The sequence below is a fragment of the Streptopelia decaocto genome, assembly GCF_964273445.1.
Source record: "Streptopelia decaocto genome assembly, chromosome: 1".
NCBI classification, from domain to species: domain Eukaryota; kingdom Metazoa; phylum Chordata; class Aves; order Columbiformes; family Columbidae; genus Streptopelia; species Streptopelia decaocto.
In genome coordinates this window covers 212653258-212666083 of record NC_138663.1, presented here as the reverse complement: position 1 = coordinate 212666083, position 12826 = coordinate 212653258, and the positions used below count along the sequence as shown (strand labels likewise).

General features: G+C 51.7%; 1 protein-coding gene across 1 annotated transcript; it reads left to right on the top strand.

Annotated features, from left to right (window-relative positions):
* Window positions 1-4259: 4259 nt before the first annotated feature.
* On the top strand, window positions 4260-5234 carry LOC309435466 (olfactory receptor 52B2-like; the record flags this gene model as incomplete). Its single annotated transcript, XM_082043704.1, has 1 exon — window positions 4260-5234. The coding sequence occupies one exon, from the start codon at window positions 4260-4262 to the stop codon at window positions 5232-5234; it is 975 nt and encodes a 324-aa protein (XP_081899830.1).
* Window positions 5235-12826: the final 7592 nt, after the last annotated feature.

The following is a 12826-nucleotide window of genomic DNA, read 5'->3' as shown; positions in this document are numbered from 1 at the left end:
ATGCAAATTCCTCCCCGTTTCTAACGGCTGAGAAGCAGAATGGCTCTTCCTCAGTCTGAAAGGCTTTGAGACAGCTCTGTTCCATAGAAACCACGGTGAGAGAAATGGAAAGGAAATTAAAAGTCATATGCTGATAAGATTAATTTCCATGTGGGTTGGAAAGGTTTCCGGCACCTGCGGGCGCCTGGACACGAGGCTTTGTCTGACGGGACAATGATTATTGGACTGACTGGCAAAAACAGGCGGGTTTTCTGGCACAAAAGCCCTCCTTGGGTATTGTCCTGGGTCCTGCAAACACTGAGATATTCAGGGGTGTTGGACCATTCCCACAGAAAATGAGATCCTCGTCATGCCCTCAAATGCCCCATGGTCCATCATAGGGCAGAACAACAGCGTTAATGGACAGGAAAGACCCAGGTCAACTTCTGCAGGGATGGAGCTCCTGGGATGGACAGACACGTCCCATCCTGCCCCTGGGATGGGCAGACACATCCTGCTCCTGGGATGGACAGACACGTCCTGTCCTGCCCGTGGGATGGACAGACACATCCTGCTCCTGGGATGGACAGACACGTCCTGCCCTGCCCCTGGGATGGACAGACACATTCTGTCCTGCTCCTGGAATGGACAGGCATGTCCCGTCCTGCTCTCCCACAGCCCATCACAGGCTGAGAGAGTTGGGGTGTTCAGCTGGAGAAGAGAAGCTCTGGGGAGACCTTATTGTGGCCTTTCCAGACTTAAAAGGGGCCCATAAGAAAGATGGGGACAGACTTTTGAGCAGGACCTGTTGTGACAGGACAAGGGGTGATGGGTTAAACTAAAGGAGGGAGATTCAGGCTGGACATGAGGAAGAAATGGTTGCCCTGAGGGTGGTGAGAGCCTGGCCCAGGTTGGGCAGAGAGGTGGTGGATGAACCATCCCTGGAGACATCCCAGGCCAGGCTGGACGGGGCTCTGAGCACCCTGAGCTGTGACGATGTCCCTGCTCATGGCAGGGGGGACTGGGGAGCTGGGAAGGTCCCCCAGACCTGGGGGTGTTGCTGTGTCCTCCCTGCCCATCCCAGCGGAGCTGCAGGGATCTGGCCCCTCTCTGGCAGGAGATGATAAATTGCAAACTACTGCAATAATTCAGAAGCAAATCCACCTTCTGGAGCAAACACATTGACAGGGGCTTGGGCAGGACTGAGTGTGATCGATGGTATTAATGCCATAACCGGCATCCAGAAAACTGTCTGGGTGTTTTCCAGGTGGATAAAATCTGGAGCTGCAGCAGCAGGAGCTCGCACAGGATGGGCAGAGGAGATGAGCCACACTTTATAGAATCATAGAATAGTTGGGTTGGGAGGGACCTTTAAAGGTCACCTAGTCCACCCCCCCTGCTAGATAAACAGCGAGGCCCTTTCTTCTGCCTGCCTGTGTTGGTTACGTGTTATTTCTTAACCCGAGGCACCACAGCACTGAAACAAACAAGAACTCATGAATGATGAATATGTAGTTGCAGGCCCAGTTATATAGAATTCACGCTCCTCTGTTTCATAAAAAACATTACGGTTACTTTCAATCATTTTGATTTGGTCCTGGGATGAAAAAAAATCATTAATTCATTAAACCCTATGTATTCAGACCTTTTTTTCTGCTGCGTTGATGGAGCTTCAACATGGTTGCAGGCAAGGAATTTTCCGATAATCTTTTAATTCATTTTGCTTCCTTTGGACAGAGCTATTGCTGGTTTGCTTGTTTTTTTTTCACTATCATGTAGTTTAAAAATTGTTTTGCAGTAGCAGTACATTATAAATTATGCAGCTGTGGCGCGTCTGTTTGTCCAGTTGATGCCGGCTCAGACTGGCCATGCAATCTGGGCAGAAATCTCCGCAGCCTTCTCTGTTTTGCAAGGCAACGGGGGCTTTGTGCTCATGGCCACTCGTGGGCTTCGTTATTGACCGTGGGCTGGAGCCAGGCTGGTGCGGAATCCCCTCCCGTGGAGGCACACAGCAGAGTGGGCAAAACTCCAAGGCTGTTTTGGGAGGTTTTATCGCTATAACAAGGCGATTTTCACCCTGTGCGGGATGAAATGCTTGTGGACACCAGCGATGCTGTTCAGGCTGTGCCGTCCTGGCTCCCTCCAGGGTCCTCACCGTGGTCAAGGGACACAGCTGGTCCCCAGGGGACACAGCCGGTCCCTAGGCACGGATAGAGCAAAACCACTTGCAATGCAAATGACGGGAAAGCAGGAAATACCTTGACTCACCTGGGAGTGTTAACCGGGGTTAATCTTTAATACACCAGCAATTTAAACTTCCACAAGTTGATGGGCTGAGGTTCCTTCTGAGGTTTAGGAGGGGAAGGATCAAGCCCCCATCCCCGGGCAGCACAGACGGGGTTCGCGCTCCCGGCAGCTCCGTCGGGGCTGAGGTTCCTCCTTCCTCCTCAGGCTGGCCCCTGGTGAGTCACTTCATATCAAACGCTGGGGTTGGGGCGATGCCTTCGTGTTTGAAATGGATGAAAGGAAGGAAAGCAGCACGTGAGAGAAATGTATTTCCACCTCATGAAGAAGTGGAGGTGCAAAGTCTTGCTGCACTGCTTTGTAAACCTCACACAGCCAGGCTGGCATTGGTGCCTGGGAATGTTCCCAGCCTGATTTAATTTGCAATTATAGACCTAGCCTATCCTTATTCACCGCTGTTGAATTTAATGGTTTTAAAAGTGGAATCGGATAAATATTTGTGATGAGCCGACGTTCTCTTCCATGCTGACTGATGTTTCCAGTGGCCTTATGGTTCACGGAGGACGAGAATCCTTCATGGAAACACTTTGAAATGCAAACACGTCTTGCACTCAGATACCTGAGGTTTGCAATACAAATAAAAGGCTGCAAGCAGGTCTGAAGATCGCAGGTTTAGCTTTGGTACAAATCAAACTCATTTTCCCACATCCCAGCCCTGGCTTAGGCATTTTTTAGAGGATGATACCCGGGGAAGGGGCTACAGACAGGGGCAAAATGGGGGGAATCACATAAAACCAGCAGTCCTGCATTGTTCTTTCTCCTCAAAGCCCTTGACATGGCAAAGGACACACAGAGGACTCTGCACGCTTGACTGCTTGGTGTTAATCAAACCTGCAAATGAAACCTGCTGATCAGCCCCTGGTGGGACTGAGCTCTGTGTTCAGGCTGCCCCAGCTCCTTGGGAACCGGGCAAACTGGAGGAGGCTGAGCTCGGAGCATGGATATGTCCCACGTTGGTGGAGCAGCTGTGCAGAAATCCACATTTCAGTGCTCCCTCCAGAGTATTTCCATGACTTGGATGCCCTGATAGCACTTGTTGCCTCACATTTTGGGCCAGCATTTCTTTCTCCGAAGATCACGCCGTGCAGCCCACCATGTCTTTGCCCTCTTTATGGGGGAGAGGACAATGAATAATGAAAAAGAAGGGAATTCCCGGGTGAGAGAGGTGCTCCAGGATGTTCAGAGAGTCTGAGCGTGGGCCGAGAGTCCAGCCCGGTTCTCCCTTTTTGCTCTCGGGGTCTGGCAGTGTTTGGGGCTCTGAAACCCCTGTGCGATGGGAAGAGGCACGAAAAGCACTTTGCGGTGTTTGCAAACAGGTGAACATGTTTATACAGCTGGAAATACAGAGGGTGACATCCAACAGAATTTCAGGGGTGGTCACAGCCTTCAGAGGTGGTAGCTGAGCATCAGCCACATCCAAGACACTGATCAGTGTTGGTACCGGTACCGTTTTTATTCCTGTCTTAATAGTTTGTACAAGGAGCTCTCAGACATGAAATGGCCACTGATCTGAACGAAGACATTGTATTATTTCATCTCCCTGAAGAAACACACAGTTCTAACAAAGATACACAGCTTTCCAGGCACACACAGATACAAAGCCCACCAACAGCGACAAGGCAAGTAATTATGGCTTTTACAAGCCTTGTTATGACAGTGGATAAAGTGGAGATAGAAAAGGACCTGGTCTGTTTTGCAGTGCAAATGGAGGGACAGAGAAGATGTTTTTCTTGCAAAGTTTGTAATGGTCGGCAGGAAAGAATGAACAGATTCCTTTTTACAGCGAAACACATCCAGTCAAGCCCAGGCCTTCAGAAATGGCTCCAGTTGGAAGGCAGTTGCATGTAGGATGTTGTGTGCACCAATCTGTACAGTTGTAGGTGGTCATGGGCTAACACCAGGCTCACCAGAGGTTATTGATCCCTTGTCTTTCTTGCGCAGAGCAGAACCAGGCTGACGTCGGGCGCTGAAGCACCATGTATGAGCTCAACGAGAGCAGCTTTGATCCCATCACCTTTGTCCTGACGGGCATCCCGGGGATGGAGGAGTCCCAGGTCTGGATCTCCGTTCCCTTCTGCCTGATGTACCTCACTGCGGTGTTTGGCAACTCTGTTCTCCTCTTCGTCATCATCACGGACAGGAGCCTCCATGAGCCCATGTACCTGTTCCTTGCTATGCTGGCTGCTGCTGACCTCATGCTTTCGACCACAACGGTGCCCAAAATGCTGGCGATCTTCTGGTTCAGTGCCAGGGAAATTTCTTTTGATGCCTGCGTTACACAGATGTTCTTCACCCATTTCAGCTTCATCGTGGAATCGTCCGTTCTGCTGGCGATGGCGTTTGACCGGTACGTGGCCATCTGCGACCCACTGCGGTATTCTTCAACCTTAACCCCCTCGGTGATTGGGAAAATAGCGGTGACCGCCGTTGTCCGGGGGTTCTGCATCATGTTCCCACCCATCTTCCTCCTGAAGCGGCTGCCGTTCTGCGGACACAACGTGATGCCCCACACCTACTGCGAGCACATGGGCATCGCCCGCCTGGCCTGCGCCGACATCAGAGCCAACGTCTGGTACGGGCTGACAACAGCTCTCCTTTCCTCCGGCCTGGACATCGTGCTCATTGCTGTCTCTTACGCTCTGATCCTCAGGACGGTCTTTCGGCTCCCATCCCCGGAGGCTCGTCTCAAAACCCTGAGCACCTGCGGCTCCCACCTCTGCGTGATCCTCATGTTCTACGTGCCCGCCTTCTTTTCCTTTCTCACGCATCGGTTTGGCCGTCACATCCCAAGTCACGTTCACATCCTCCTGGCCAACCTCTACGTCGTGGTCCCGCCAATGCTCAACCCCATCGTGTATGGGGTGAGGACAAAGCAGATCTGGGAGCGTGTTGTCCGCCTCTTCTGCCCTGTGGGGCGGTGGCCCTGCCTCAGCGCGGGGAGCCGGTGCTGAGCAATGACGGAGGGGATGGGGACATGGGACAGGATCAGGAAAGCAGCACCAAGCACTGCTGGAGGGGAGCGGGACATGGGCCAGGATCAGGAAAGCAGCACCAAGCGCTGCAGCACTTCTCATCGTGGAGAAACGGGTTTGCCCAAGAAGTTCAAGAGAAGCTGAGGGCAGCGGGCTTTCTGGAGGCATGGGCTTGGGTCAGCAGCGCCTTCATTGCTGCTGGTTTCTCCTAGAGATGTTGCCCCTGAATGGTCCATCAGCAGAGGCCGGGGCAGTTCAGCTGAGGAGCACCAAGGCTCTTACACCTGCAGATCAACCACCACCTACTGCTGCTGATTTTGTTTGCTGTCCTACGGCTTCGTTCCTGCTTGTTCCTTCACCTGTGGCCTCGGTGCCTACACCATGAACATGTCATTGGTCATCAGACTGGAGCCAGGTACACGAACCATAGCTGGAGGGGCAAAGTGCTGTGTACCACGGCACAGACGATGGTCTGTCCTCCTCTCTCCATGGGTCCAGCTGGCACCGCTGAGGGACCCTGGCGCCTCTTGCCGCTGAAGGTGTTTACACGCTGAAGAGCCCTGGGATGTCAGGAAAGGTTTTGTAGCCTGTGTTTGAGGGAGACATGTCCCTTAAACCATGATGTCCAAAGCTGAATTCAAGCCTCTGGAGTGGAGTGCGACAGGACAATGGTCTCCTACATCCTACACGTCCCTAAGGGATGTTTTCTCTCTTTGCAAGAACACGCTGCACTGCTGAGCGGCGCTCAGGGTGAAGTACATTGCACTTCAGGATCCTCTTCTGCCCACACAGCTGGCTAATTACCCACCACTTCGTTGCTGCACATTGATTTATCCTTCAACACCAAACCAGCTTTGTCGACCTTTTCCTTGTTCCTCTCATTGGTGTGTGTGCCCGTTGCACCAGTAACACCTTATTCCACCTGAAGTCAGTGGCAAACTGCCCCAGACCATTGTGAAAGGCAGCACTGCTGGTGTCCCATACAGACCCTGGGGAGGAGGGAGCGGAGGCAGCACTGGAGACTTCAGGAGAAGCTTGTCAGGTGTCCTGCTGGGAGGTCACTGTGCTCTGCACCGTGTTCACGGTGGGTTCTGTTGCATCTTTGTGGCAGATGCACCTTCCCCTGCCCTGAAAGAACCAGATGCTTCTAGACCAATGGACCACTATGGTCATGCACACACCCCTTGGTTGACAGACAGGGCCCTTGACCAATGAAAAGCCTTGGTTGATAGAAGTTTCTGGACCACTACCATAAATGACCACATCTTAGATTCAACCATGGTATAAATGGAGCTGTTGGGGAGCCTATTGAGTTTTTCTCCTTGGAGAAGTGGCTCAGCAGCGGAGGTGTCTCCTGTGTACATTGGGGTGCCATCTAAGGAAATTTCTTTGAGGACTGAGATGCTTTGCCTTATTGGTAAGTGATTATATCTTCTGGGTACCCTTGAGAGTCCTTGCGTTTTATGAGTGGGAAGATTTTGAATCATCACTCTAGAGTTTTGCTATCTCTTGAGTCTGAATTGTCTGTGTAGTAATTGAATTCCTCATCTGTGTTGGAATCTGTGTTTTGTAATGTTGTTGGAGTGCTGAATAATGTTGGATGGCCCTGTTTGTAGTTGGTTCTCTGCCAAACAGTTCCAGTTGGAATAAAGTCTGTTTGGAGCTTGTCACTTGCCTAAATTGATTTTTGGGGTGCCTCCACAGCAATCATTATGACATGGAGGACCGTGGGGACACAGACACCAACTGTTAGGAACTGTCTGGTTGCTGCAGCCTGGACTGCAGTGGGAACGGGCTGTTCCCACCAGGCTGGACCTTCTCAGTACCTTGGAAAAGTTACAGCAACACCCCCAGCTGCTCTCATCTCCAAAGCACAAAGGTCGTTTTGCCTGGTGGTCATGGGCTTGGTGGGCAGCACACACTCAGATAGGACCAGTCCATCTTCTTGTCCTGACAGCAGAGTCCTGGTGGCCATTCTGGCTCAGCTGTGAAATGCTGAAGCTTCTGAAACCCGTTGCAAAAATTGCAGCGTGAGTTGCTGTTGACCGTGAGTAGTTGATGCTCTTGGTGGTTGCTCAGGGCTGCAGAAATGGCTGCAGCAGGTCTTGGGACGTGTTCTGGGGAGATTGGGCAGTGTGGTGCAGGAGCAGCTGAGCCCTGCACAGCCCCCATGAGCTCCTCTGGCTCTGGTGGCTCCCAGGCTTGTTGAGCACTAAGCCACCACTGTCCTTCAGAGCTGCAGCACTGATTTCTTTACTCTGTGGGGAGGAACTCTGGGATGAGGAAGAGAAGGAAAGGCACCAGAGCCCAGAAACCTTTCCTTCAGCCTTTCATTCTTGTTTTGCTGGGTGGGATGCTAGACAAATGCTTGCTTCTCCTCTCTGCATCACATCTACTGTCAGCTGCATTTCTCACACACACCGCTCTGAGCAATGGGGCTCTGGACACTTTGTGGTCCTGTCCTGAGCTCAGCGGCTTCCTCAGGTCTGGCCAGTACAACTGCTGGGGTGTCCTGTGCAGGGGCAGGAGTTGGGCTCGATGATCCTTGTGGGTCCCTTCCAACTCAGGATATTCTATGATTCCTCATCCAGGCAGCAACTGAAGTCCTGAATGCAGCAATTCGTGAGCCCTTTCTGAAGGCTCATCTGGATCTCACAGCAACATCTGGAGCTCTGACCCTTCATCAGCTGTGAGACCTGAAGGCGAGCCTAGTGTGCTCATGTCCCTAGTGCCAAAACGGAGAAGATCATCCAGCTGTTTCTTCAGAATGTCCTTTTTTCCCTGAGAAGGGTGGTGGGCACTCGCCAAGCCCACAGCTCGGCTCTGCTGCAGCGTTGTTTCAGAACTGCCTGTGGTGGGGAAGCCACCTCCAAGGCAGCAACGTGCCTGGACCTCGGAGGTGCCTCAGGTGCTGGTGACCCTGGAGATGGGGGAGAATGGCTCTCCCTGGCTCTGGGCTCCACAAAAACCTCACGCCCTGCACCAGGGCTGGGAGCCAGCAGGTCCTGAGGGCTCTGGTTGGGGCTGATCAAGCCCATTGTCCCTGATTTGAGAGCTGGAGCAGGGACACTGACTGGGACTAGGCGTGTTCACAGCCAAATGGCACAGGAGATGATGCTCATACAGCACCCAAAACCCTGCTGTGCTCCCATCATCCCAGTAATGCTGCTACCACTTCAAAACAAAAAACAAAGATAGAGATTCAGGATTTCAGATTTAAAAAGTGCCAAAGTTCTAATCTCTTTCAATATTTTTTTTTCCTGATTTCATCAAAGGTGGGAACCGTGTGACAGGCACAGGGGAAATGAAAGTCTGTTCATTAAAAGCTGTTTGCTTAGCAGCAAAGATAACAGAGCTGGTTACAAAAGCTGCTCGTATCATCGGATTTTTTAATGTCCTCAGAAGAGTCGTGTTTGTGTTGGCTTTCTTAACAAAAGCAAGAGTGTTTACACGGCGCATGATTTCTGATGGGAGACGGAGCCGTGGGAAAGCGAACGTGTCAGGAGAGCAGGTCGTCATAGGCAGCACATGAATCCACTGGGACTGGAAGGGATGCTGTGAGGTCTCGAGGGGCTGGGGGACCTGCAGGAGCTGGCAGCAGCTGTCACAGCGTTACGGCAGATCCGCAGGTGGGATATGGGACAGCTCGTGACTGCAAGAGGCTTGTTTGCCAATTCAGGAGTTCTACTCCAGCCCTACCCTCCTACCTGAAAACATGGACTTGTTGGTGAAGCAACCCGCTGCTGAGGAGTTTTCTCCTGAAAGCCTTTTGGCCAGGTCAGATAACAACGGAGCTGCCCTCTAGGCTTGTCAGTATTAAAGGATGATACAGCTCACTGGTGTCTCTGTCACACATTTTAGCTGACACGGTTATTTCTGATGCCTTCTTCACCATTTCCCCTCTTTGGCCCATTCCCCAGCGATGAAGTTAAGCACGAGACTAACTCTGAGCATGGGAGCAGTGCAGCTCAAAGGAGCGTCTGTGCTCGGAGGTGGCCCAAGGCTGAACACGGTCCTGAGGAGTCCTGTGCCATCATCGTCTTCATCATGGAGCTTGTGGGAGGTAGGATCTCCCTGGGCAGGTGCTGCACAAGTGCAAAACAAAAGACCTGCCCCCAAATTGCTTCTGCTCTGGGGTCCTCAGCACAGGACACACATGGAGCTGCTGGAGAGGGGCCAGAGGAGCCCCGGGAATGACCCGAGGCTGGAACAGCTCTGCTGGGGGACAGGTGAGAGAGTTGGGGTGTTCAGCTGGGGAAGAGAAGCTCCAGGAGACCTTAGCGCGGCCTTTCCGGACTTTCTTGGGAAACGGGAGAGGTGCCCGAGGATTGGAGGAAAGCAAACGTCACTCCAGTCTTCAAAAAGGGAAGAAGGAGGACCCGGGTAATTATAGACCGGTCAGCCTCACCTCTGTCCCTGGGAAAGTAATGGCTTGTCCTTGGTGCCATCTCAAGGCATATCAAGGATAAGAGGGTTATTAGGGGCAGTCAGCATGGCTTTACCAAGGGTAAGTCATGCTTGACCAACCTTGTAGCCTTTTATGAGAATGTAACAAGGTGGATGGATGATGGCAGAGCGGTGGATGTGGTCTACCTTGACTTCAGGAAAGCCTTTGACACAGTCTCCACAGCATCCTCACAGCTAAGTTGAGGAGGTGTGGTCTGGACAATAGAGTAGTGAGGTGGGTTGCAAACTGGCTTAAGGAGAGAAGCCAGAGAGTGGTAGTCAATGGTGCGGAGTCTAGTTGGAGGCCAGTATCTAGTGGAGTGCCTTGGGGGGCAGTACTGGGGTCAATATTATTCAATATATTCATTAATGATTTGGATGAGGGAATAGAGGGACTGTCAGCAAGTTTGCTGATGACACCAAGCTGGGAGGAGTGGCTGACATGCCAGAGGCTGTGCTGCCATCAGAGACCTGGACAGGCTGGAGAGCTGGGTGGGGAATAACCTGATGAAATTTAACAAGGGCAAGTGTAGAGTCCTGCATCTGGGCAGGAACAACCCCAGGTTCCAGTATAGGTTGGGAAATTACGTATTAGAGAGCAGTGTAGGGGAAAGGGACCTGGGGGTCCTGGTGGAGAACAGGATGACCATGAGCCAGCACTGTGCCCTTGTGGCCGGGAAGCCAATGGTACCTGGGGTGTATTACAAGGGGGGTGGTTAGTAGATCGAGAGAGGTTCTCCTTCCCCTCTACTCCGCCCTGGTGAGACCACACCTGGAATATTGTGTCCAGTTCTGGGCCCCTCAGTTCCAGCAGGACAGGGAACTGCTGCAGAGAGTCCAGCATAGGGCAACAAAGATGCTGGAGGGAGTGGAGCATCTCCCGTGTGAGGAAAGGCTGAGGGAGCTGGGGCTCTTTAGTTTGGAGAAGAGGAGACTGAGGGGGGACCTTATTAATGTTTATAAATATATAAAGGGTGAGTTCCACGAGGATGGAGCCAGGCTCTTCTCGGTGGCAAACAATGATAGGACAAGGGGTAATGGGATCAAGCTGGAACACAAGAGGTTCCACTTAAATTTGAGAAGAAACTTCTTCCTGGTGAGGGTGGCAGAGACTGGCCCAGGCTGCCCAGGGGGTTGTGGAGTCTCCTTCTCTGCAGACATTCCAACCCGCCTGGACACCTTCCTGTGCGACCTCACCTGGGCATTCCTGCTCCAGCAGGGGGATTGGACTGGATGATCTTCTGAGGTCCCTTCCAATCCCAAACATACTGTGATACTGTGATGTCCCAGCAGTGGTGGTCAGACGTGCCCCCCATTGCCTCTGATTTCACTGAGAAAACTCCCAATCACTTGTCTGCGAGCAGGATGGGGCCTTGAGAAGTGAGGGATCTGCTCTGTCCCCACTCCAGTGACGTCCTCAGCACTCAGGAATCTTCTCTCAGGGGTGACACGTCCTTCCAGGCTCATTCTCACTGGCACTTCAGCAGCTGTCTCGGTTGGGATGGGCTGTGTGTCACTGTGCTGGGTGGGTGCATGTCAAGGGTCCTCCTGCTTCTCTGGGTTTGCAAGATCAGTTTTGTACAGCTGAGGAGGCAGTTTAAGCTTGCTCTGCCCCTTGGATGGATGTGGTGCCGGGTCAGGGAGCAAACTGCAGAGGCAAATGTCCCCGAGTCAATGAATCACTAGCTTAGCAATTAATGTCCAAAGGGGCGTGCATAATGGGATATTAGCCAGCAGATCAGGAAGATTTATGTTTATAGTGCGGTTAAAATGTTAGCTTAATAACTCACACGAGATGTGAAACCAGTACTTCCGCACTTTGTGTTCTGTTTGCCACTTTTGAAAGACACAGATTTATTGTTAACTTGGTTGGTGTGGTGGGCAATTTGTGGGGATATTTGGATCACCAGGACCCTTTCCAGGGGGTGACGGAAGGGATTTTACTGAAGTTTTTTCATGTCATCCACATAGGACATGCAAAAAGTAACTGAAATCTCATAAACTTTGGGAGAAGAGTGGGAGTTGGTGGAGTCACTGTAAGAAACTGTGTCCTCAGTGGATGCGTGGGCAGCATTTTCGTGATAACATGCACTGAGAGGGAGTCAAGCCTGCGCCTGAAGTGGAGACCAAGCATGGGGTTTGTGCTGAGTCAAGCCCTAAGCGTCCGCTTTGAAGGGAATTGCTCTTGAGCTGTATTTGAACACTTTGCTGAATAGACAGAGACAAGCACGGCTTTCATCGTGAACAAAGCCATGAGTGTTCTGAGTTGAAGTACCACATTTCCATTCATTTTTATTGCTTTTCTAAAACAATGGTGCTTTATTAATTGTTCTTCATCTGCAGAGCTCTGCGAGTAATAAATCAGAGTAGCAAAGAGTAATGACTTCACTTCATCTTACCTCCATCACCATAATGTCTTACCAAATGTCAGTTAATTGATAAAAATCCCCACTGCACAGAGAGGCAGATAATAAGTAGCATGTCCTTGTAAACTGTCCTGCCTGAAATGAGATGGTAGCTCAGCAGCCAGGATGGAGTTGGTGGTGGGTTGGTTTGCTCTTGGGTGTCAGAGGTCCCTGCTGTTCCCCAGGGATCCCTGACAGGTCCCCAAAGGGTTGTGGCAGTTGGGAGGATGCTGATTACAGTTCCCCTGACCTCACTACACAGTCTGCAGGTCTCCACAGGAGGAACAGTGTCCAAATAAATCCATTGCTTTCTTCTGAAATCAGCAATGAGGACAAAATCAGCTAAAAGGTTTATAGCAGCAATATCTGCTGATCCCTGTCTCAGAGCTCCCAAATTCCTCTCCATCATGCTTCACAAAAAGCTGAAACAGGTTCTGATCCCAAAGCACTTCGAGTCAAGGATGAGGATGAAACTCCCACCTGGCTGACAGGTCCCTGCTTGTCCCAGGACGGCTCCTGCACAGCCCTGGGAACCCCTTTGGGATCCAGGGCCAGGCAGTGAATCTTGCAGAAGTTACTGTGGTTGGGGAGATGATGAGTGATGAGGGGGTGAGGATTCACCGAGGCTGCTTTGGGGACAGCCCGGAGGTCTGCAGGGCTTGTACAATCCCTGCCCAACTAGCACCGTCGTAGGCAGTACCCCGGGGAAATGAACTGGTG